The following is a 27,269-nucleotide window of genomic DNA, read 5'->3' as shown; positions in this document are numbered from 1 at the left end:
ATATTTTTGAAATTGTATTTTACGTAAGTATTAGTCTAGAACAAATTTGGTGGAAAAGTGATCCTTTGCTACAGATGGTTTGAGAAACACGAATTTCTGTGTCACGGAATGCTGTGGGATTTCCAGGAGTTACTTATGTATAGAATTAAGGTATGTTTAAAACTCTCCCTTGAGAATAGTCCTGTTTTACTTGTAGGTACCTTTGTAGGGTGAGATGAGTCTCTAGAGAAGAATATTTGACAGATTTATTTCACTTTTCCTAATAGAATGTCAACTTTTATTTGCTCATCTAATATTCAGAACAGTAGATGTCCCTCTGGACAAAATCAGGTGTCACTTTGTCTTAAAATGGTATACTCATTTGTGGAAATAGAAAATTAATTTTTCATGTCAGCTTGAAAAGTTCTTTTTAAGGCTGGGTGCGGTGGCTCATGCCTGTAATCCCAGCACTTTGGGAGGCCTAGATGGGTGGAATACTTGAGCTCAGGAGTTCAAGACCAGCCTTGGCAACATGGCAAAACCCAGTCTCTACAAAACATACAAAAATTAACCTGATGTGGTGGTACTCACCTGTGGTCCCAGCTACTCAGGAGGCTGAGGTAGGAGGATTGCTTGAGCCCCGGAGACAGCGGTTGCAGTAAGCCAAGATCATGCCACTGCACTCCAGCCTGGGCAAGTTTTTTTTTTTTCCTGTCTCAAAAAAAAGTTATTTTACAAACAACTTTATTGAGGTATAATTTATATACATGAAATTCATCTATTTTGCATGTACAATTTAATGATTTTTTAGTGAAATTTACCAAGACGTGCAACCATCATTACAGATTTTAGAAAATTTCCATCACCCTCACAAGATACCTAGTGTTCATTTGCAGTCACTCCATATTCCCACTCTAGCCCCAGACAACCACTAATCTACGTTTTGTCTCTATAGATTTGTCTTTTCCAGACATTTTATGTAATTTGAATCATGCAGTATGTGATTTTTTTTTTTTTTTTTTTTTTTTGGAGGCGCAGTCTTGCTCTGTTACCCTGGCTGGAGTGCAGTGGGGCAATCTAGGCTCACTGTACCCTTTACCTCCCGGGTTCAAGCGATTCTCCTGCCTCAGCCTCCCCAGTAGCTGGGATTACAGGCGCCGGCCACCATGCCCAGCTAATTTTCATATTTTTAGTAGAGACGGGGATTTCACCATGTTGGCTAGGCTGGTCTCGAACTCCTGACCTCAAGTGATCCACCTACTTTGGCCTCCCAAAGTGCTGGGATTACAGGTGTGAGCCACTCTGCCCAGCCTTGCATAATTTTTAATAGCACGATTCTGTTTGAATTGAGCATCCTTCCTTTCCCTATTGCCAATTAGCATTTGAACGGGAGTATAGCATTACACCCTTCTGACAGTGATTCTGCTTAGGTTGACGGCCACCACTGCAAATTATGTGTAGAATTACTCAAAGAAAGAAACTCATTACACACTGTAACTTCTCTGAGTTCAGGGATGTATAGTTGATGTTGTTAAGGATACAGAGTATGGATTCCTTGAGAGTACTCCATGCAGGTGGTAAGCCAGTAAGAGTTAGAAAAGAAACCAAGTACAGAACAAAGACAATGTCTATGTTGTTTCTATTTGTACCTTTTCCTGTACAGAATACACAAAAAGTGAGTCTATGAATGACATTTTAGGGAAAATATGAGGCTTCCAGCTTTGGGAGAAAATAAATAAATGAATGGAAGCAGTTCAGCTAAGTAACACAGTGGAGCTATCTTGCAAATATTAAGTTTTTTTTGTAGCTAAGTCTGCTTTATGTTAAGGAGGATGCAAACCTTTCATAAATTGGATAGAGGCCAGGAAGAATAAGGTACTTTATGCCTTATCTTTAAAGACATGATTGCACAGAACTCCCATCTAGTACATTTTATTTGGAAACATAAACTCTCTTCTGCAATTGGCTTGGTAGAAAATCTAGCACTTGCTACCCTTTGTATTCCTGTTCCTATTGCCCACACAGAATAGTACATAGTATGTTTGGGAGTTTAATTTTCAAATTCTTTTGCTAGTTTTTTCCCCTATGTTTTTTAGAAATTGAGATAAATATCACACATCACATGAAACTCACCAGTTTAAAGCATACAATTCCATGGTTTTTAGTGTATTCACAGTGTTGTGCAACCATTTCCACTGTCTAATTCCTGAACATTCCCACCACTCCCAAAAGAAACCCCATACTTGGTATCAGTTACTCTCAGTTCCCTCATCTCCTGGCCACCACTAATCTGCTTTTTGTCTCTGTGGATTGATCTGGTCTGGACATTTCATATAAATGGAATCATGTAACGTATAATCTTTTGAATCTGGCTTTTTTCATTTAGCATAATGTTTTTGAAGTTCATCAGTGTTACACATGTTAGCAGTACTTCATTCCTCTTTTTGACTGAATAATTTTCCATTGAATGGATATACCACATTTTGTTTATCCATTCATCAGTTGATGGACATTTTGGTTATTTTCACTTTTTGGCTGTACATTTGTGTTCAGTTTTTTTGTGTAAACATATTTTTCAGTTCTCTTGGATATATACCTAGGATTTTGAAATTGCTGGGTCATACAGTAACTCTGTATTTAACTTTCTGAGGAATGGCCAAATTGTTTTCCACAGTGGCTGGTACCATTTTACGTTCCTACCAGCAGTATCTGAGGGTTCCAGTTTTTCACATCCTGTCAGTACCTGTTATCTTCTCTCTCTTTCCCCCATAAGGATGCAGTTTCATTTTTTAAAAAAAACTGTACTCATTCTAGTGGGTATGAAGTGATATCTTATTGTGACTTTGATCTGCGTTTTCCTAATGACTAGTAATGTTAATCATCTTTTCCTGTGTTTATTGACCATTTTATGTCTTCTTTGGAGAGCTGTCTATTCAAATCCTTTGCCCAAAATTGGTCTTTGTGTAGTTGAAACCATAGTTTTATAGTTTAGTTTGTAAGGGGATTGACTTTTACAAACTAAACTGTACGGGTTTTTTGCTGTCTCAGAAGTAGCTTTGAGTCCTCATTGTTGAGCTTGGACTAATAGTATAGATCCATCCATTAAAAACTCATGCAAGGCCTAGCTGCTATTTTAAAGTGTAATGATAATTGGACAGACAATGGTATCTGTTGCTGATTGGTGGAGAATTTTCTTTATTTTCCATGAAAACATGTTTTCAAAAGTATATATTGATAGTAGGATGGATTATTACCACTTTGTCATTGCTGTAATTTGGATTAGGACTAATTTTACTACCAAATTAATGATAGACTGATACAGTATCTCTGGTTAGTATTATCACTGGTGCTCTCTGGAAGTGTTTAAGCAGAATCTGGACAACTACTTATTGGCTTATTATAGAATAAAGTCACGCATACTAAAGAAAGTTGGATTAGATGCCCTTTGAGATTCTTTCCAGCTCATTTTTACTGCCTAGAGCTGAAGTTTGTTCCAGTGAAATGGTATGAAAAGTATTGTATCTTACTTTCATCATCATTGTATAAAGAGTTTGGTTTTTTTTTTTTTTAGAAGAGTTTGATTCTCAATGTAGATTTATATTTTAAAAACAGGACAAGATATAATTGTACTTCACATTGTTAAAAAGCTTTAAATTGTTACACTTTGTTGCAGTAGTTTGCTTTTCTTGCATTCTAAAGAACATGTTTTCTTCTTACAGATTAGCAAGACATCTCCAAAAAGAGGCCCAGGCTCAACACAATAATTCTGAATTCACAGAAGAACAAAAGGTACCATAAAATAATCTGTAGATATATCAGATTCCAAACAAAAAGTGTTTTGTCTTTTGAGTTCATTAAGCAAAACAAAAAACAACAAAACAAAAACAAGAAACTGTTGTACTTAAGTAAAAAGAATGATACTGATTATGCTTTGCCTAACATTAAGTGATTATTATTTAGAGATACCATATGACTTATCACTTTAAAGCAATAAAATTGTTGTACTCAGCCATTTAGGCTTTTCTTAACTTTACTTAACTTTAGTGGAGACCATCCATGCTTTTCCTGAAGAGCGGGAGAACCCAATCCACACTTTGGTGAAGATTGGGGAAACCTAGAGAGTGGAGTGTGTCTAGAGTCCTTGGGAAAATAGAAAGATTGTGGGTAGTTGCATTCTACCTCAACACTTATTTGATTCTGAACTTTCGTAACTCCTATCTACCTCCTCTCAGAACAAACAAATACACACAAAAAACAAAAGACCAGGACAAACCAAAACACCTCTCCACTGAAAAAAATTAGTTCAAGTCAAGAATTTGGCATAAAAATCCATCTGCAAAATAAATGCATAAGGTTGCAAAATGTTTCAATCATGCCTTTTCTCCTTGAATTAAATTTTTTGTGTGTCAAGTTGAGTCTCTAAACTGTTAGTTATTATGAAAAATGGGCGACTGAAGCTTTAAAAGAGAAGAAATGGGAGGAAACAACTCCCATTTTCTCTTGGCTCAGAGTATCTAGTGTTAAGTCAATGTTTAATCTTGTAGATAATGAAAAAAAAATTGTCAGTCTATCCCCCATCTCCTAAGAAAAGTGTGAAAACTATGATGACTTAATTTGTTCTTACTTATTCTTTCTGTACAGAGGGAGTGGTAATGATTTTTTGCACACTTTTACAGTAAGCCTAACAACATTCATTTTAGTCTATTCATCTATGTTCATTTGATTCTTATTTATAGGACTTTGGGAAGAAGAAGCCCCTAAAGATTAGGGTTAGCCGTATTTCTTACACAAGTTTGTATATTTGCATTTTAAAAATATTTAGGATCTACTTTATCTAATGCACTTTTTAATTTGGTATTTTAAAAAAATTACTACAATTTAAAATAATTTTTTTTTTCTTTTGGCCGGGTACAGTAGCGCACGCCTGTAATCCCAGCATTTTGGGAGGGCGAGGTGGGCAGATCACTTGAGGTCAGGAGTTTGAGAACAGCCTGGCCAACATGGTGAAACCCCGTCTCTACTAAAAATACAAAAATTAGCCAGGTGTAGTGGTGCGTGCCTGTAATCCCAGCTGCTAGGGAGGCTGAAGCAAGAGAATCACTTGAACCCAGGAGGCAGAGGTTGCAATGAGCCGAGATAGTACCACTGCACTCCAGCCTGAGCAACAGCCAGAGCAAGACTCTTGTCTCGAAAATAAATAAATTTTTAAAAAAAAGAATATATTTTTTTCTTAGTAATTCCTAGTATGCACAGTAGATATTAAGAGTCTTAGGATTTTAGCCCTGGAAAATAATGACCACAGCGGAAATGATTGATTAGCTTAAGGAAAGGAGCCTCTGTAAAATCTGAAATTTCTCTAGGAATTGATTAGGAAATGATCAGCTGGCATCACAGAATTGGGAGTTACGGTACCTAAATTTTGATAAACAGAATATCAGATAGCCACATATATAAATTAATAGCTATCAGAATATGTTATGAATATGGAAACAGAATGAAAACTCAGGGAATTAAAAAATGTTTAATCTTTAATCACCTGTTTGAGTTACTTACATCCTGTTTCCAACACTGAGGTATAGGATGTATGAGCCACATGACCTCAAATATTAAGTGATTTGACCTAAAAGACACTAAAAAATATATTTAAAAAAAATACCACTGGGCATGGTGCCACATGTTTATAATCTTAGCACTTTGGGAGGTTGAGTTGGGAGGATTCTTTGAGCCCAGGAGTTCAAGACCAGCCTGGGCAACATGGTGAAACCCCATCTCTACTGAAAATACAAAAATTAGGTAGGCGTGGTGGTGTAAGCCTGTAGTTCCAGCTACTTGGGAGGCTAAGGTGGGAGGATCACTTGAACTCGGGAGGCGGAGATTGCAGTGAGCTGAGATCATGCTACTGTACTCCCGCCTGGGTGACACAGTGAGACCCTGTCTCAAAAAAAAAAAAAAAAAAAAATCAAGAAATGAGCCTATCATATAATGATTAGACTAATGAGAAAAAATTAACTTTTTCTTAATTTTCTTTAACTTTCTAAGGCAGAAGCTGGTGTTTGATAATGCTATTTAGTCTTAAATTTATAGCTTTTCCTTAGCAGCCACATGACCACTGTATTTTTGGCCACAGGAGGCAGCATGACTTAGAGGACAGAGCTGAGACCTGGAATCAGAAGACTGGGAGTCTTGCTCTTGCTCTGGCTGTGGCCTTAATTTTCTTATGTATGAAATGAGGGACTAGAGAACTCTAAATGATCTTCAGAGTATCCCTGAATCTTCTCATGTCCTTTACTTTGAAGTGTTCTGCACCTCCTTCTTTACTAGAGGCCTGATTTCAGAGGCGTTTATTATTTATGATACCTGCCTAGGAGGCATTTGTGGCTGCCAGTTGAGACTACAGAGAGAGCTTGTGCCTGCCTGCCTATTCTCTGGGCTTGGATAAGGAACCCCAAATCACTGTATACTACATTGTGAATATAAGGCAAGTTGTATGACTTCAAAAGTTTAATTTTCTTTAAAAATGCAAGTAAAACATTCACAGTGGGCCAAAAAAAGTCATGCTGACATGTAGGCCTTATTTCAGTGTCACATAAGGAAGAAGTTATCAGAGGCTCTACATTAATAAATAATTAGAAAACGGAGATCTTCCAGGTGTATTCTGGGGAACATTGGTTCTGAAAAATTAATAGATGTTATTTGAACAGATAGAGTTCATGACTTCTTGCGACCTTTAGTATGCACATGTGTATGTTGAATATTTTAAAGAGTTTGGGCATGTAGTATTTTAAAATTTATTTGCTTTTGGAAGTCTCCCTCTCCCTTCAAAGAACATTTCATTGAGTTTAGTGTTCTGAAACATATTATGGGAAATTTTGATATAAACTGTTGGATCTGCAAAATTAATTAAATGCCAGACCTAGCATGCAAGCCAAAGGAGAAAAAACTCAATTGTGTGTTCTTCAAAAGAGGAACATGGAGAATGTTCTTTACATTATGCTAAGCAAAATTGTTCTTTCTTGAATTGGAATTTTTATGCTTTTACTATTTTTAGTGTTTTTGTAGCAGTGACAAATCTTACAATTATGCCAACCATTCAATAGTTTGTACAACTTTGAAAGAAGATTTAAAAAAAAAACAACATACTTTGGCCGGGCAGGGTGGCTCACACCTATAATTGCAGCACTTTGGGAAGCCGAGTCAGGCGGATCACGAGGTCAGGAGATTGAGACCATCCTGGCTAACACAGTGAAACCCCGTCTCTACCGAAAATACAAAAAATTAGCCCGACGTGGTGGCTGGCGCCTGTAGTCGCAGCTACTCGGGAGGCTGAGGCAACAGAATGGCCAGAACCCGGGAGGCGGAGCTTGCAGTGAGCCGAGATCACGCCACTGCACTCCAGCCTGGGCGACAGAGCGAGACTCCCTCTCAAAACAAACAAACAAAAACCATATTTTTAAAGTGCTTTTTTTTTTTTTTTTTTTTTTTTTTTTTTTTTTTTTTTTTTTTGAGACGGGGTCTCGCTCTGTCGCCCAGGCTGGAGTGCAGTGGCCGGATCTCAGCTCACGGCAAGCTCCGCCTCCCGGGTTTACGCCATTCTCCTGCCTCAGCCTCCCGAGTAGCTGGGACTACAGGCGCCAGCCACCTCGCCCGGCTAGCTTTTTTTTGTATTTTTTAGTAGAGACGGGGTTTCACCGTGTTAGCCAGGATGGTCTCGAACTCCTGACCTCGTGATCCGCCCGTCTCGGCCTCCCAAAGTGCTGGGATTACAGGCTTGAGCCACCGCGCCCGGCCTAAAGTGCTTTTTAAATGAAACTTGTTTTACCGTCTAGCGCACAGTGAGCTCTTAAAAATGTCTGATGGGCCAGGCATGGTGGTTTACGCCTGTAATCCCAGCAATTTGGGAGGCCGAGGCAGGCAGATCACCTGAGGTCTAGGGTTTGAGACCAGCCTGATCAACATGGAGAAACCCCGTCTCTACTAAAAATACAAAATTAGCTGGGCGTGGTGAGACATGCTTGTAATCCCAGCTACTTGGGAGACTGAGGCAGGAGAATTGCTTGAATCCGAGAGGCAGAGGTTGCAGTGGGCCGAAATCACACCACTGCACTCCTGCCTAGGCAACAAGAGTGAAACTCCGTCTCAAAAAAAAAAAAAAAAAAAAAAAAATTGATGAATAAATGCTATTCTGTGTCTTAGGTGTTGATATTTACTGGCATGTGATTGTTATTTAAGACAAGACTAGGCTGGGCGCGGTGGCTCAAGCCTGTAATCCCAGCACTTTGGGAGGCCGAGACGGGCGGATCACGAGGTCAGGAGATCGAGACCATCCTGGCTAACACTGTGAAACCCCGTCTCTACTAAAAAATACAAAAAACTAGCCGGGCGAGGTGGCGGGCGCCTGTAGTCCCAGCTACTCGGGAGGCTGAGGCAGGAGAATGGCGTGAACCCGGGAGGCGGAGCTTGCAGTGAGCTGAGATCTGGCCACTGCACTCCAGCCCCAGTGACAGAGTGAGACTCCGTCTCAAAAAAAAAAAAAAAAAAAAGACAAGACTAATTATAATTTTTTGGATACATTCTCGTTTTTGAGAGAATAACTTAGATTGATTTTCACGGTATTTATTTTAAGTCTAACGAGCTCTAAAGCAGAACTACTGATCTCTAAACTTTATTAATTGGTGATAAATAGTATGAGAACTTCATTTTTTTTTATTCTTAATATTCTCGGCAATTTCTGGTGTAAAATTCATGACACTTATTTGGTCCTCTTTTATGATTAATTCACTTAGCTTTCGTTTCAGTTCCTGATAGTGTTGTCATTATAACAACTGGGTTTAGTAACCAACGAATAGCTGCCAAAAGCTTTCATTCCACTGAATTCCTGACTTTGGTGTAGTAGATTTTCTCAAGTAAGTTTCTGGACGGAATAGAATATCCTGTCTCATGATGCTTAGAAAGCATTTCCCTGTTTTGAGTCAAATTTGGTGGTAATAAGAATTCCAGCACTATATGCTTGTTTTATATTTTATAAGGCTCTCCTTTCCACCCTTACCCTAATCTCTTCCCCCCCCAGTTCTACCCTCACCACCTCTAGCTCCCAGCTAGACAGTAGATTACTGGCTGTTTGAATCTAAAAAATTAAGTCTGGATTAAGTGAGACCATTCTACCTTATGTATATTTTTGAAACCTATTTTTTCTTACACAGATTGAAGACATTTTAGCAAAATTAACTTAGCTCTTTAATTGTCCATTTCTATTCCATCTTTTCCTTTAACTGATCTTTTGAGCTGTCAATTTTCCTAGCAATCACAATCGCCAATATTTTGAAAATGAAAGCATTTTCCATTTTTATACCATATTGGATGTGAGCAGTTAATTTGAGTGCTAATAATTCAAGTTTTAATTGTCAGTACATATACTCTGACACATGTGAACTTGTGCTTCTTAATCATTTTTCTGAGTCATCTGTTTCTAAGTGAAACAATTACAGTAGCAAGCACTTGATTTTGATCTCAATACATTCTATATGTTTTAGAAGTTAATGCTATAGCCAAAATGATAGTGTTCTACTCCTTTTTAAATACTGAGGTTGGGTGTGGTTCCTTAAAATAGTTATGAATAATGCCTATGGAGGTATTTTGCCATAGTTCAGTAGATTTCTGTATAAAAAACTGTTGCAACCGGGTGCAGTGGCTCATGCCTGTAGTACTGGGAGGCCGAGGTGGGCAAATCACCTAAGGTCAGGAGTTCAAGACCAGCCTGGTCAACATGGTGAAACCCCGTCTCTAATAAAAATACAAAAATTAGCTGGGCGCGGTGGTAGGTGCCTGTAATCCCAGCTACTCGGGAGGCTGAGGCAGGAGAATCGCTTGAGCCTGGGAGGCAGAGGTTGCAGAAAGCCGAGATGGTGCCACTGCACTCCAGCCTGGGCAACAGAGCGAGACTCCGTATATTAAAAACAAACAAATAACAACAACACAAAACTGTTGCTTCTGCTTCAAGAAATGTTTAAATTTAAAATAGTTTATTAGTGGACTCATAGTTGTTAAACTACAGCATTTTACCTTAAATGTTAAAAGCATGAAATCACATGGATTTTATAGTAAAGGAAGGAAAAGAAAGTAATGCTTTAAAAGACTTAGTAATTGACATATCTCACTTAATACAGACAAAATTCTTTTTAAAAATCAGTTTTCAAAGAACATAAAAGTATAGCTAAATGGTATTGATACAGAAATATTGTTTTGTTGTATATATTGCTGTATTGCATAGAAGGCTTTGCTGGTCTGCCACCATACCACCCTGAATGTGCCCAATCTCATCTGATCTCGGAGGCTAAGCAGGGTTGGTCCTGATTAATACTTGTATGGGAGAAGGCATTGATGCCTAGGGCAAGTTACTTAACCTCCCTATGCTTCAGTTTTCACACTTTTAAAATGGTTGTATCTAACTCATAGAGTTATAGTGAGGATTAAATGAATTAATGTTTGTAAATCACTTAGGAGAGCCTGTCACTTACTAAGTGCTCAGTAGTTGTTAGCCATCAGTATTACTGTTATATTTATGTTTAGAATTATTTACTAGTTGTGTTAGAATTGAGTGGTGTGTTTGAATAACAATAATTTGAGGATGTTGGATTCTATGTAGAAAAGACTTGCTGGTTTCTATGCAACAGTTTGAGAGTGAATAAATCTATGAATATCATGAAATCTTTTGTAGTTGCCATATATAAATGTAATTTTCAGATGTAATCTTTAAGTTTTCAGAATAAAATTGGACATCTTCTAAACTCTTGTATTGGGATTAAAAATAATTTTTAGAGATTGTGGAGATGGTTCAGTATTGTCACTTGTTCTTCGGCATCGAGTGATATCTTGCTCAGTAGTGGTTTATTTTGTGAGTTGTTCTATCAGCCGTTTATTGTACATGCGGTAGTTATGTAGTGCCCACTTGCATAAGTGTTGGGGCCAGGACAGCACTTGTTATTCATCTTTGCTCCTTATTCACCTTCCAAAGAAAATTGATAAAAGAGAAAACCACCAAGTCCAATTTACTAAACTTTTGCAAGTTATCAATACATTTAGAAAAACATGCTTTTTTCCTTCCCAGAATATTCATTGTGTAGGCATTGCAGACATTGTACATAAATACTTTTATGATCTGGATTTATTCCTAATAAAAACTTAAGAAGCATCTCTTTTGGAAGGACTTAAAAGCCTTAATGGACACAATTTAGCTGCCTGCCCTGATATATGTTTCTTGTATGAATCTCCCTTTAATTTCCACCCTAGTTATTCCTATTTTTGTTCTGATTACTATTAACCTGGACAATTGAAATAACCTGATTGATTTTGCCTTTAATCTTTGCCCTTTCCTACTTCAACCTATGTATACTTTTATTACAATTGTCTTCTTTTTTTTGAGATGGAGTCTCACTCTGTAACCCAGGCTGGAGTGCAGCGGCGTGATTTCAGCTCACTGCAACCTCCACCTCCCAAGTTCAAGTGATTCTCTTGCCTCAGCCTTCCCAGTAGCTGGGATTACAGGCATGTGCAACCACACCTGGCTAATTTTTTGTATTTTTAGTGGAGACAGTTTCACCATGTTGGCCAGGCTGGTCTTGAACCCCTGACCTCAAGTAATCTGCCTGCCTCGGAGCCCCAGAGTGCTGGGATTACAGGCGTGCGCCACCACACCTGGCCACGGTAGTCTTCTTAAAGGGCAGATCTGAAAGAGTTTTAAAAAAACAAAAAACAAAACAAAAAAACCCTTCTGTGTAATTACTGCTAAAGTAATCACAGATTCTTCAACTAGTTATTGGAGGTCCACCTCAGAATGACAGCCCCCTTCTCCTAACTTTACTTTCCTTCTGCTTTCAGTTTGAGACTTGAGACAATTGAACCATGACAATTTTCTAAACTCTTTAATTTTAGAAATCCTCCTGGTCATTGGGGCTTGATTCCTAATACAGATCTTGTTCTGTTTCTTTAGGTCATACAATGGCATATCTTGCTAAAGCTCATACAATCAAATGTCTGCTTTCTTTTATAATGATTCTGTATTTGTCTTATCTCTCCTAATACAACATGAGCTTATTAAAGGCAAACGCTATCTATGCCCTGTCATTAATACCCATTTTACAGCTCATGTTATATAAAACAGATCCAACTATAAAATTTATCACCGTTTATCACAATATCAGTTTTGCTTAGTGTTGCCTGTGTATTTAATTAAACAAGTTGGTGTTGGACTTAAGTCAAAATTAAATTAGTTATACCATTGTGCTAACTTTCAGATATTTTTAAGCCTTTTAAAAGGTGAATTTTAGGCTTTATGGAGAAGAAAAGGTGAAGCTTGGAACAGAAGATACCAGGCAGCCCTTCAAATCATATCTACAGCTGTCATCAAAGCAAACTTGAGTTAGAATTAGTTGTGGCACATTAGGTCAGGGGAGAATATATACTCACCTTCTCTCCCTCATCCCAACCCTTTGCCTCTTATTTCTTTTCTCTAAAGTCTGAAAGATGCCAGAAAGAAATAAAGTTTAACTTATTTAAGAGAATTATAGATCTTTTGTTAATAAAAATTAACTTGATGATTTGAACTAACAGTTATGATAATTTTGGTATTTATAGCTTTTTCTATTCCTCTACAGAAAACCATAGGCAAAATTGCAACATGCTTGGAATTGCGAAGTGCAGCTTTACAGGTAAAGAGTTTTTCTCTTCTCTTATATAAGGAAAATAAATTATTCTGCATTATTCTCATAAAACATTAGACATTCATTTCAAAAGCAGTATTGTCTCAGAAGTGTTTTATAACAATGTATATTAAATTCATACTTTTTTAGTTCATGTTTTGTACATTGTAAAATAAAATATATGACTTCAGTTTTTTCTGTTATTTTTGGCCTGAGTGTTCCAAAAATAAACAAAAACCAGTTTGGGACTTTTCATTTTCTACCTTGAAAGCAAGAAATAGATTCCTTTTGAATATTTGGTTCTTGCCGCTTAAAAGACAGGGTGCAGTGTAATCTTTGTAGTGAAAAGATGTAATATGCTTATTTTAAATTTAGTCCACACAGTCTCAAGAAGAATTTAAACTGGAGGACCTGAAGAAGCTAGAACCAAGTAAGTTTAAGTTTATATTTTTTTCAGATACTCCTTTGGAAAATTAATCTATTATAGATGTTAAGGCTATTTAACAAAGATTCTGATTTGATTTATTTCTGTTAATATCTAGTCCTATGTGATTTTTTTGGGTGCCTTTGTTACTTCTGTAACATTTATAGTAATTATTTTTTGGATTTTATCTTCGCTATAGAATATATGAGGTTGTACCATCTAAGTGTGTATTAGCCTTTATTTTGTCTTGCTCACTTTAATAAAACCACAGTTACTTTGGTAAACATTTGCAGCAGCATCTAGTGGAGAAAGTAAAGCTTTAGTCATTGATGCCCATTTACACTACATGTCACTGAAAACTACAGTCCAGCTGTTGGAGCTGCTCTGCAAAATATTTTTTTGTTGTCTTCATTTTCCTTTCTCTTTAAAACTTTTTTGAAGTAAATAATTTCTTCAAATATTTTGGTGGTTAGTGTGTTGCCACGTAAAGCTTTTTTGCTAGTTCGGATGAATGTTCTTTGCAATATGGGCAAATGCACAAGAGTTGAATATAAAACTAAATGAATCTAAGTCAATATTCTCATTTTTCATTGAGACAAGATTGCACATCTTAACATTTTCATGTAAATAGAGTTTATTTATCCATCTAAGTCAAATTTCTAAGCAAGGAATCATAAAATCATAGCATTTTAGAACAGAAAGGAGTTTTAAGAGTCATATAGTTGAGTTCTCTCACTTTATAGTTGAACAAAGCTGAAATGATTTGCTGTTTTACTTCAACCCTTAGTAGCCTCTTCTAAGGAAAATTAATGACTGTAACTTGCATTATGTTGAACTAGGTTGGTTGGTTTTGCTAATGTATTCTTCAGAGTTTTAAAAAATCTCTTGAAAATCATGTCTGAAATTCATACTGATTGTGAAAATACATTTAATTTGCTTATAATAATCCTCAGTCACATACTACTTCTTACTCAAACATATCTCTTCATGACCCTGTAAAATTCCCTTCCATAAATTCGTCCTTCAAAGTCCCTCAGATGTCCCATCTTTCTCTGTTCCTCTAGCCATATTAAATGCGGCTTCCTATCTTTTATAGTAACACTTTTTATATCCATCTTCATTGTTTGTCCTGTATTTGTTTCACTCCTCAAAGAGATTGTGAATAGCCTTTGTATTTTTCCCACAGAGCCTAATTCAATGCTTTGTATGTAGTATGGGCATGGCAAATTTTGTTACATTGAATAGAATTGAATGTCTTCAGGGAAACTTCTCTCATATTAGAAAATAATCTTTCAGATGGGAACAGGTACCCATTTTGCCTATCACAAAAATGAAACAAGTCAGTGGCAAAGAGAACACATGTTGACATTTGTGTGTGTGTGCCATTTCTAGAGTGTAAGCTTCAGGAGGGTGGCAGGTCCATGTTCTGTGAGAGCAGGCTGGGAGTGCAGTTTTTACTAGTAGGGTACATCCCCGCATCTGCCATTCAGAGGTCCTCAGTGTGTAGAGTCTACTGAATGAACCAGTGAGTCCCCAGCCCATAATGTACTTTGTGTTCATTTAATACCTTATATGAAATTATAAACTCACCTCTCCCCTTCTCTGCATCCTCCTAAAGTATAATTACTAGTACTAGTGGAAGGAAAACCCTATGTAAAGTTTAAGGTAAATCCTGTTTTTAAAGGACATTAGAATCCCTGTTATTCTATAATTGATGAAAATGGAAACCTATTCTACAGAAAATAAGAAAGGATCTGTTTTTGCTTCCAAAATTATCCACATAAATTAAATATTTGATACACTCTACACTTGCAAAAACAAAATAATAAAAGGTTATTATGCCAAAACAAACATTTCCTTTTCAAAGCATTGATACCTAAGAAAAGAAAATACTGTTCAATTTTTCTATTACAATACAAATGGAAGATATTCCTAGTAACTGTTACAGTTTTCAACTTTTTTATTGGTGTTTTACACAAATTAAAGGATGATTTTTCCCCCATTTTATTATTAAAATATTACTGTACGTTTTTGTTTCTGATATGAAGGACACATGGTCTTTTTTGTCACCTGTTCGCCTTTCCCATTCTTAGTATCTAATACAATATTATGTTAGTGATTAATTGATATTTATTGAGTTGAAGTTATCATTTACTCACAATGAGCTATCATGTACAAAGTTTAGAAAGGATGTTCTTATAATTTTTTTAAAAAAGTAGTGCTTTTTAGTGAGATCTGAAATGCAAGGATTCTAGTCAGCTGAATAGTGATAGAGAATGAGTTGTATAATAATGTAGGTTTATACTTGTACTTTAAATTTTTCTATGTAATTTCATGATTTTAATTCTCATAACAGACTCTGAGGAAATGTTCTCATTGTAGAATTGAGGAAACTGAGATTCAGAGTGGCTCTGTGAATGTCCAAGTCATTGGCATAATTCTTGGGCTAGGATTTGGTTTCAAACCTTCCAACTTTCATCTTCTGACACTTCTGCCTTGCTTATCAAACTTCTGCTATACAGTTGATTCTATTCCTTGAACAAGCCTGACTAGTTTCTGCCTCAGAGTCTTTGTTGTTGCTCCAGGCTGATTCCTGGGAAGCCCTTTCCCTACAGCTGCCTGCAGATGGTGCCTCTCATCCTAGGTCACGGCTCAAATGTCTTCTAATAATTTAGTTTTGAAAGGCTTACCCTGACTACCTTAGCTAAAGTTTTCCTTCTCTACTTAATCCATTTGCACACTCATCCTGTCTGTGTCCTTTATAACACTAATCACAGTTACATTATCTTACTTGTTGGCTTATTGCTTTTTCTGATGAGCGTCTGAGATCCATATATGAGGGCAAAGACTCTCTGTCTTGATCACTGTTCTCTTTAGCACCTGAATCAGTGACTGGAACATTATAGGCACTCAATCCGTATTTGTTGAGAAGAAGAAAGAAAGAGAGTGAATGAGAATCTAGACACAAGCCTCAGAGTTCTTTCTCACTGGAGGGTTTGATATAGATTACATATATAAGAATGAATATACTATGGATTATGTATATAAGATTATATAAGAAGGTATAGATTATATGTATGAAGAGTATAGATTATATATGATTATATATATATATACAGGTATAGGTTATATATATAAAAGAAGAAGATGAAGGAATGTTGGAGGAAGTCATGGAATTGCAACGTGCAGTCTCTGGTTTTCCTCCTTTGGGATGCCAATGTGCCACAACCATTTTAGCTCTAAACTGCAGAACTCCAAAATTAAAGATTGAATAAATTGAATACAAAGTCGTGGAAGCCTTTTAGGTCTTCCAGTTAATGCCGTGAATTCACTTTAATGTAAGCATGGGTAGTTACTGGGCACCCATAAGGCCAGAAATGAAGCTGAATTACATACTTATAGTACCCTTCAGAGGTAGCTAGAATTGTAAGATGCCTTTCTTTAAGTATACATGCCAGAATGTAATCATTGAAATACAGATTGATCACAGCCAGAACACAGGAGGTGGTCCCATATTGTTTGAAGACTTCTCTTCAGGATAAATCCCTCTTTGTGAATGTGTGTATATAAATATGGAAGTACATGTGTGTATATACATATGTAAGTACCTATGTGTATATATACAATCATTTGTCACTTAATGACAGGGATGCAGTCAAGGAAATACAGCCTTAGGTGATTTCGTTGTGTGAGCATCATAGAGTGCACTTACACAAACCTAGATGGTAGAGCCTGTTGCTCCTAGGCTACAAACCTCTACAGCCTGTTACTGTACTGAATACTGTAGGCAATTGTAACACAGTGGTAAGTTTTTATGTATGTAACATGGTAGAAAAAGGATAGTAAAAATACATATGGAAGATAATAAATGGTAACCTTTATAGGGTACTTACTGTGAATGGAGCTTGCAGGACTGAAAGTTGCTCTGGGTGAGCAGTGAGTGAGTGATAAGTGGATATGAAGGCCTAGGACATTATCGTACACTACTGTAGACTTTATAAACACTGTACAATTAGGCTAAACTAAATTTATTATAAAAATTGTCCTGTCTTTAATAACAAATTAACTTTAGTTTACTATATATAAACTTTATTAACTTTAACTTTTTAAAACTTTTTGACTCTTTTGTAATACCATTTAGCTTAAATACAAACACTTTGTACAACTGTACAAATATATATATATATATAATATATATATATATTTGAGACAGTCTGGCTCTGTTGACCAGGCTGGAATACAGTGGCATGATCTCCGCTCACTGCCACCTGCATCTCCTGGGTTCAGGCAATTCTCATGCCTCAGCCTCTGGAGTAGCTGGGATTACAGGCGTGTGCCACTAGGCCTGGCTAATTTTTTTGTATTTTTAGTAGAGACAGGGTTTCGCTATGTTGACCAGGCTAGTCTCAAACTCCTGTCTGCAAGTGATCCATCTGCCTCAGCCTCCCAAAGTGCTGGAATTATAGGTGTGAACCAATGCGCTGGCCACAAAAATATTTTTTCTTTATGTCCTTATTTTATAAATGTTTTGTATTTTAAGTTTTGTTTGTTTTTACGTTTTAAATTTTTTTTTTTTTTTTTTTTTGACAACTAAGAAACACACACACATTAGCTTAGGCCTACACAGGGTCAGGATCATCAATATCACTGTCATCTACCTCCACATCTTGTCCCACTGGAAGGTCTTCCGGGGCAGTAATACACATGGAGCTGTCATCTCCTATGATAACAGTGTCTTCTTCTGGATACCTCCTGAGGGACCTGCCTGAGGCTGTTTTATAATTAACTTTTTTGGGGGGGAGGCTGAGGCAGGCGATCACCTGAGGTCAGGAGTTCAAGACTAGCCTGGCCAATGTGGCAAAACTCCGTCTCTATAAAAATACAAAAATTAGTCAGGTGTGGTGGCTCACGCCTGTAATTCTAGCTACTCGGGAAGCGGAGGCAGGAGAATCACTTGAACCTGGGAGGCAGAAGTTGCAGTGAGCCGAGATCATGCCATTGCACTCTAGCTTGGGCGACGGAGCAAGACTGTCTCAAAAAAAAAAAGAAAATTCACTTTTTTTTTTAATAAGTAGAAGAAGTACACTCTAAAATAATGATAAAAATATAGTAAGTACAGTAAGTTCTATGTAAACAATATAAAAAGTATAGTATATACTAGGCAGTTGGAATTTTTCAGCTCCATTATAATCTAATGGGACCACTGTCACATATGTGGTCTGTCGCTGACTGAAACATTATTATGTGGTACATGACTGATTATAATAATTTTTAAGACTCAGAATGCCAGGACTCAGTATAATAAATTTTATCATAAAAGAAATATGAGAATTATAACTTTGCTGCTACAAACTACCAGTTTGATGACATTGAGAGGAAATCTTCTCAGGACTGAAAATAAAATGTACTCCTGTATCTCTAACTGGGCATCTTCTATACAACTTTTTTTTTTTTTTTTTTTTTTAAGCAGAGTATCATTCTTGCCCAGGCTGCAGTGCAATGGCATGATCATGGCTCGCTGCAGCCTTGACCCCCCAGGCTCAAGTGATCCTCCTACCTCAGCCTCCTGAGTAGCTGGGACCACAGGCCTGCACCCCCATGCCTGGCTAATTTTTATTTTCATTTTGTAGAGACAGGAGTCTCCCTGTGTTGCTCAGGCTCAAATATTTTAATTAAAGTACTATAAGGAGGAGGCCTTCTCTTTTTCTGGTACCCCATGTCTCACCTAAGACCTTGTAGATAGGATTCATTTTCCATGAGGGCTCTGAGACTCTGGAACTTACTCTTCTTGGAGATCTGACATTACTCTGAGGATACTGGTACCTAGAGTACACCATGGATATTTTAATTTTGCTAAGACCTTCAGTAGACAAATGTACTGTGTAGCTCTCAAATGGTGGTAAGGCTGGGAATTTAAAAATATATATTAATATGCATAATAAAATTGATTAAAAATTAGTCATTTAAGATATAATTTTTTATTTTGCTTCATGGAAGAATTCATGTTTCTTTATCTTTTTATTCTAGTCCTAAAGAATATTCTTACATATAATAAAGAATTCCCATTTGATGTTCAGCCTGTCCCATTAAGGTAAAATAAACATTTATATTTGTTTTCTTATTTTATTTTATACCTCTTTTTCAGATATTTCTGGGTTTTCTTAAATATCAACTTTGGTATTATTGATATCACTGACATCAACAGTGATAACAGTATATCAGCATTTTATTTTATTTTATTTTTTTATTTTAATTTTAATTTTATTTTATTTTATTTTATTTTTGAGATGGAGTCTTGCTTTGTCGGCCAGGCTGGCGTGCAATGGCGCTATCTCGGCTTACTACAACCTCCGCCTCCGGGTTCAAGCAATTCTCCTGCCTCAGCCTCCCAAGTAACTGGGATTACAGGTGCACGGTGCCACGCCCAGCTAGTGTTTTTGTATTTTAGTAGAGACGGGATTTCACCATGTTGCCCAGGCTGGTCTCGAACTCCTGAGCTCAGGCAATCCACCCACCTCGGCCTCCCAAAGTGCTAGGATTACAAGCATGAGCCACCGCCCCCAACCTATCAGCATTTTTTAATATCAGCATCTTGCCTGGGAAACGAGTATTTGTGAGGCTTCTCTAGTATATTTAGTTTTGCAGTTCGTTGTTTTTTCTGTCCTTTTTCATGTAGAAGAATTTTGGCACCTGGTGAAGAAGAGAATTTGGAATTTGAAGAAGATGAAGAAGAGGGTGGTGCTGGAGCAGGGTCTCCTGATTCTTTTCCTGCTAGAGTTCCCGGTAGGTATCACTTATTAAGAATAAACATTACTTAACTGCATCCAAAGTCAGGGTGTTTGAAACTTACTTTGGTGTTTGCTAGTGGGGCAATACAACTACTCTAAAGCTCATTCTAATCTTAGGCAAATTTTATTGGCAGTAGCTATTTCATAAGTATGGTGTGAAGTTATCTTACTCTCTGTGTCAGGGGTCCTCAGGACCATCCCCATGTTCAGTGATTCCCTAGGACGACTCACAAGGCTCGCTATAGAGTTGTATTCATAGCTAGGAATCATTACAAGAGAACGCAAGAACAAAATCAGCAAACAGAAAAGCCATACAGGCAAAGTCTGGAGGTAATCAGGTGCAGGCTTTCAAGAATCCCCTTCCTGTAGAGTCACATAAGATGTGCTTAATTTCCCATGCAACAAGTTGCGACAACGTATGTGAAATGCACAATGTTGTCTACTAGAGAAGCTCTTTAGAGTCAGTGCCCAAAGCTTTTATTGGGGACCGGTTATGTGGGTACCTTCTGCCTGGCACAGACCAAAATTCCAGACTACAGAGGAAACAAGATGTTTAGCACAAACCATATTGTTTACACAGTTTGGCACAGTGACCATTCTTACCAGGGAATGTTGGGAACCCTCCCCAAATCCAAGATCCCAGATGCCAGCCATGGGCTGACCTTGCAAGGAGGTTTTCTAAGAATAACAGTCTTAGGCCTGCTATGTTAATTCTTTTCTGTATACTGTCTTAAGTACTTCTTTTGTTTTGTTTTCTTTTGAGACAGAGTCTCATTCTGTCACCTAAGCCCTGGAGTGCAGTGGCATGGTCTCGGCTCACTGCAAACTCTGCCTACCAGGTTTCAAGCAATTCTCGTATTTCACCTCTCGAGTAGTTGGGATTATAGGCACATGCCACCACGCCTGGCTAATTTTTGTATTTTTGGTAGAGACAGGGTTTTGCCATGTTGGCCAGGCTCGTCTTGAACTCCTGACCTCAGGTGATCCACCTGCCTCAGCCTCCCATAGTGCTGGGATTACAGGCATGAGCCATTGCATCCAGCCATAAGTACTTCTTTAATTAATCAATTTGTGGTGGTTAAAAGTGGACCCATGGGACTGGATACTGAACAGTTGCCCTTTCTTCCCCATCTTGTTTTAGGGAAGCAAAGAATATATGGCAAACTTTTTTATTTCTGGAAGGTCTCCATGAGTATCTTCCCTCCCTGTAAATAACCTTGGCAAGCACCCTGGGTAAATTTCTTGCCTCTCCCAATTACTGCTTTACTCTGTTCTGTTCTGTTCTGTTCTTATAAAGTACAGTTTTTATTTCTGATAAACTAGTTTACTTTAGGAAGTATAGCAATCTGCTATAATATTGTGATGCATTTTAGAAGAGATTCTAGAAGCTTTCCATTATAGTTAAATACAATCTGTGTGCTGCTCAGATAGCTTTCTTCATAATTCATATTCCAGTAGTTTGAATACTTCTTGAGGAGGAGTCATTTGGAGTAGGAACAATATAGGCTTGGACCAACAGATAACTGGGCTTTTGAGTCTGGGCTCTGCTAATCACTAGTTGAGTGACTTTGCATCTGTGTCTTAAACCAATCTGAACTTCTGTTTCTTTATAAAATGGGATAATGATAGTGCCTAACTCATACATAAGGTTATTGTGAAGATTAACAAGATACTAAGTATAAACCATTTAGCATTGTATTGTTCATATGCTGAATATTAGTGGTGGCTGTTACTCTTATCATCATCTCTACATGGGAATAACAGTACCTATACTGCAGGGTTATTGGAAACATTGCAGGCACTATCAATCAATGGTAGCTCTTATTGTTAATAATGTTTCTTTGGTACAAGGGCATTATTTCCAATCTATTTTATGAAGAGAGAGCTATATTTTTCTTGCTTTTATAGGGTATTTCAGGATTGCCAAGATGGTGAGATATTTTGCTGTTTCACTGACTCGATAATTTTTATTGCCTTTTCAAACTACATACTGTAATTGGTGTAGCTTCCAATTCTATAAATTTCTATCTGATTTGGTTGTTTTCCTGCTTACTGTACTTCTGTAGCAAACAAGAAGCAGATGATGTAAATCATGAAATGGGCAGATTAAGGTCTTTATGGGGTTCAGATTGCCCAGTTGAAAAGGAACTTCTATCATAAATCCATTTGCTATGTAAGATTAAGCCCAAACTGAATTTGTATTCTGATATAGCATTGTGATATTTCGTTTCAGAGATACAAATGCATTACTGAACCCTTCTAGTCCCTGAGTTTTTTTCCCCCTAAAAGAAAGAGTATGTATAGTTTAATTAACTATATTTGGTTTGGGATCATATTGTTCAGGGCCTGTCTTATTGAAAAATAACTTGTAAAATTATATTCATTGAAATAGCAAGATGATACTTTTAATTATAGAGCAAGAAAGAGCTTCTTGTGACCCAAAGGGAACCCAAGATTTAAAATCAGTTTTACTGGGATATTTACATATATGAAATTCACTTGGCTGGGCGTGGTGGCTCACGCCTGTAATCCCAACACTTTGGGAGGCCAAGGCAGGTGAATCACCTGAGGTCAGGAGTTTGAGACCAGCCTGGCCAACATGGTGAAACCCCATCTCTACTAAAAATACAAAAATTAGCCAGGCGTGGTGGTGGGCACCTGTAATCTCAGCTACTTGGGAAGCTGAGGCAGGAGAATTGCTGGAACCTGGGAGGCGGAGGTGCAGTCAGCCAAGGCTGTGCCATTGTACTCCAGCCCAAGCCAACAACAGCGAGACTGTGTCTCAAAAAAGAAAAAAGAAAAGAAAAAAGAAATTCACTCTTTTTAATATATACCTTTAATGAGTTTTGAACAACTCATATACTAACGATTACCACTGTTAAGCTAATGAGGTGTGAGGGTATGACGTATGGTTTGTAGATACGGTATGACCAAGAATAGTTTTTTTCTGATTTAAAATTTAAAATGACTTTCTAGGCAGTCTTTCATGAAAAGAAAAAAAAAAAAGGTAGTTAAGCTTACTTACCTTTCTTGATATTAATCTCCTTCCTTCCTTTTCAAAATTTTTTAATTTCGTAAGGCAAACATATTTATGTTATATAATTGGCTTAGCCAAAATGGGAGTTAACTTTTCTAAAGATAGTCTTGGTAGATTTCATTTAAATAGAAAGTATAAGCTTATAGCCTATTATTTATAACCTAGAAATTTACTGATACTCTTGAATAGTAAAGCTATAAAATGATAAACCAAAGCAATATAACTTTAAAAATAGCCAAGACACAACTTTTTACAAGACTTTTAAAAGCATTTTCTTACTATGTAACATGATCCAAGCTCAAATAGTCCTAGCAGTTTCAGAATTATTATGCATAGGTACTGGTTCTTCATCTCTTACATAGGCTTATGTATGCATAAAACATTTTTGAAACTCAAAATAAACAATGAAATTTACCTATTTAATGTCAAACCTGTATTTATTTTCTGCTGTATAACTACTCAATTCTGAGTTGAATTTGAAAGAAGAAAACATGGATTTTATTTTCAGCTGAAATGAAGCAGTTTCTTTTCTTGCTAACACACATGTAAGAAAGTCAAAAACTGCAGCAAATGTTCATTGCTTTCCTGTGACTATCAGGGCATTCCTTTTTTTATGGAAATCCAGAACATGTTTAGGGGCCAAGCAGTTAATATCACCTGAAGTGTATGGTTATGTTTACAAACAACTTTAATCAGGTATAGTTTTAATTCAGCAAACCTACATATAATATTATTTCAATGATAATGGCCCCTAAAATTTTTTCAAACTTTTAAAATAATTTCAAAATGAACTAACTTATAATTTCAAAGCCTTTCTCTTAAAAGCTTGAGGAACCCATGTTCTTCAACTGCTAATCAATTGCTAGCTAAAATAAATGGTATATGTATTTTAATATTTTACCACAAGTTCTACCTCTAAATGTAACTCAGCAATTCAAACAAATAAATGGTATCACCATAACCTGTTATCTATGTGCAATGCAAATTGCAAAGATTTTCTATTGCCAGATTTTCAAGACACATTTCATGTGTTATCTGCCATCTACCAAATATTGTAACCAGTTTGAGCAGTATCTTTATCTTAAATTGTGTTAAAAATTATCTCAAAATAATGCAAAGCATTATCAAGTATATCTTTTTTTATTATATTTTGGCAGCACAAAGAAATATATACTCAAAACAAATTTGGATGACAGAGAAAATCAGATGTGTACCAGATATGCAAATTTAATTACAAGTGTGATAAAAATAGTGAAAACTAGCAATGCATATATTATCAAAACGTATATATATTATCATATGTATGTATTATGATATGATAATGTTGAGTTTGCATTTTAGACACCTCAATGAACTCTGTCCTAAAAGTGTAGATAAAAAAATCATGTACTCCTTGTCCATGACATTTAATTTTCAAAGCACCAAGACAACATAAGGACTGACCTTTCATTGAAGTACCAGTGCCTGTGACAAGCATCTATAAAATATTATATAAAAATCAAACAAACTTAATAGCAAATTCAAATTACAATGTTTTCAGAAGATACAATCCTTAGTGATTTTCCGAGAAGGCTTTGCCTCTTTAACGTTCTGGTCTAGGTGATGATATACTACTATTTTAGAACAAAGACCATCATGCCATTTGCCCTTTTGGACCAAAAGAAAAATTTTCCTTTTGCTGTGGTATATGATGTAAACAATAGCAATTTTTTTTAAAAGGAGAAATAATGAGACAAAAAAGGAAATGGCAACCTTCCTCTTCTCTTTGTGAGGACATGGTCTTAAAGTTCATGACTTCAAGTTCCTTCCATGTAACCCCAGACTCCTCATCCATTCATAGTCTGGTTCTCCATAATCTCCATTGTCCAGAGTGCCTTTGGCCACACACAGAACTAGTAAATGTGAGAAGATCCTACTCCTTGCAGGAATCTCCATTTTTATCAGCTTCCTCTTGGAACAGAGAAGTTGTAAGTGAGGGGCCTCAAATGTTCCTCCACTTTTCTCTGTACCAGCTGTAGGAGGGAGAGTGGTACTGATTGCTGGACACCTTGGTGGTCGGGGATTCACATGGCCAGCCTGGACAGAGGACTTGCTTGCACAGTCCCCATCTCCTCCCCATGGTGGCAGTGGCTATAACACCCTCTTCTGAGAGCCTGCCGTACTGCTAGGTTAGGCACTTGTACAGTTTTCAAAACATTCTTTTTTTTTTCTTTTTTTTGAGACAGATGCTCGCTCTGTCGTCCAGGCTGGAGTGCAGTGGTACAATTTCAGCTCACTGCAACCTCTGCCTCCCGGGTTCAAGCAATTCTCCTGCCTCAACCTCCCAAGTAGCTTCAGTTACAGTCATGCACCACCACACTGGCTAATTTTTGTATTTTTAGTAGAGACAGAGTTTCACCATGTTGGCCAGGCTGATCTCAAGCTCCTGACCTCAGGTGATCCACCCACCTTGGCCTCCCAAAGTGCTGGGATTACAGGTGTAAGCCACCATGCCCGACCAATTTTTAAAACATTCTTGAGTGAACTGGTCTTTGTTGAACAAATTTAGCCATTTCTGTGATACCTAGAGCCTCTTTTCATTTTATTTGTGAGAATTTTGACAGCAGCACCTCAGTGAAGAAAGCCATGAGTTGACAGTGTCAGGGTTTTCTGTTTGACACCACAGTGTACAGCCCAGGGCAGTTCCTCAGAGGTACACTTGAGGACAGGGCGTGAAATCCAGCTTGGCCTTTGCTTGTTTGGGGCCTTCATAGCAGAAAAAATTTTCTTGAGTTCACCATTGTTTATAGACCTTACAAATGCTATATAGCATGTCATTTATTGGTAAAATTTGTAGACTCAGTAGAGAAGCTGTTTTTTTATAGTTTATCACAAAACCTCTTCAGGATATGAAAAGTCATCTCTGTGTCCACTTATTGTGCAGTTTGGGAGTAGAGCCTTTTAAATTTCTTATACTATGTCTTGTCCTAAAAACATCTTGTAATTTCACATGCAGGCATTATGAGATCCTTGCCCACTGTGTGACTTTTCTTTCTCTGGGCCTTAAGTTCTGCTACTAAGTAATTTTCTTTTTGAGACTTTTTTAACTGAACATTACTTTAAAAAAAAAAAAAAAAAAAAAAACTTTACTCTATTTTAAATGGCCATTAGGATATCAAAATAATCAGTATCTTTACTTATTAATGGTTGTGACTTGTAGTTGCGATTTTTCAATTTTGTTGGATCCATCGCTGCATTGATAAAGTGTTTTTCACAGATGATGCAATTTGGAAATTATCCATCCAGGTACAACCTTATTAATAAGTAGGTCTCATCATTAAATGGACTTTTTTGTGTTCCCCAGTGTACTAGTGCAGTGAAAGGATTCAGAAGCTTGAAATTCATTGTTTTTACTTAGAGAATTGTCTCTATGCTTAGGCTTAGAACCTTCCTCTCCTAGCTCATACCTCTTCTTTAGAAGTCACATTGAATTGAAAAATTTCCTCCAGTTTTCTTTGCTACAAGTAGAGCATGTTTGCTCCAGCTGTTGGTGCATAAGGGAAGGTTGGGGCAGATAAAGCTGAAGAGGCTGACATCAGACTGCCGTATAGAGCTCATCATCTACCAGTGGCTTCCCCTGTCTCCTGAAAAAAAAAAAAAAAATTAAATGGACCAAATCAAGTGAGCATAATCTTAACTGCTTACTGCCATATGAGGCTCTGAAAGACCTATAATAAAATTGCTATAGGGGCTGCATAGTCTCTTTCCATCACTGTGAACCTGCATTGCTCAGTACAAAGCCCATTGTAGGAGCTGCAGATGGTATAGTTTTATAAATGTAGTTACTTATTCTCATATTACTCTATACAGTTGAATGTATCCATTTTTGTTTTAGAAATCTGGCTTTTAATACATTGCCTTGATTTTTAATTATTGTATGTTTTTATCTTTGACACACAAATATGTTAACTTTAGCCCTGGAATGGTATGATATTACCCTAGTATTTTATCTTCTTTCATGCATATTATATAAGGCAGTACATTGATAATATGTTTTCAGGCCACGTGTTTACTAGAGCATAATAACCTCTAAAACTGTAAAATTCATTTATCATTCAACAAAATATTTCTAAAACAAAGATCTCTTTATTACTAGTGCAAACAATACAAACATGAACAGTTACTCATCCCCGTCTTTCAGGATGCTCACCATGTAAGACAGAGCCAAAAAAAGTACATCATCATGGTTAGAGGTGGACACAGTATATTATGAGTGAACGAAAAAAGGACTGAAGGAGTTTAGCAAAAGTAATCTAGCCAGAACTGAGACTCAAAGGGAGTGTAGGAGTTGACTAGGCAGGAAGAGA

The 27,269-nt window shown here is 36.9% G+C and overlaps 1 protein-coding gene across 1 annotated transcript in view; it reads left to right on the top strand.

Moving 5' to 3' along the window:
- The window catches only part of AIDA (axin interactor, dorsalization associated), a 42,965-nt gene that overhangs the window by 4,974 nt on the left and 10,722 nt on the right, over positions 1 to 27,269 (top strand). Inside the window, exons 2-6 of the mRNA XM_010357118.2 lie at positions 3,699 to 3,768; positions 12,630 to 12,683; positions 13,050 to 13,104; positions 19,126 to 19,189; positions 19,775 to 19,881. Coding sequence (XP_010355420.1) covers positions 3,699 to 3,768; positions 12,630 to 12,683; positions 13,050 to 13,104; positions 19,126 to 19,189; positions 19,775 to 19,881 — 350 coding nt within the window. The remainder of the gene's footprint in view (positions 1 to 3,698; positions 3,769 to 12,629; positions 12,684 to 13,049; positions 13,105 to 19,125; positions 19,190 to 19,774; positions 19,882 to 27,269) is intronic.

The sequence above is a fragment of the Rhinopithecus roxellana genome, chromosome 8, assembly GCF_007565055.1.
Source record: "Rhinopithecus roxellana isolate Shanxi Qingling chromosome 8, ASM756505v1, whole genome shotgun sequence".
In the NCBI taxonomy this organism is placed as follows: Eukaryota; Metazoa; Chordata; class Mammalia; order Primates; family Cercopithecidae; genus Rhinopithecus; species Rhinopithecus roxellana.
Note: the sequence above shows the minus strand (reverse complement) of the source record. Positions and strands in the feature narration are given on the sequence as shown.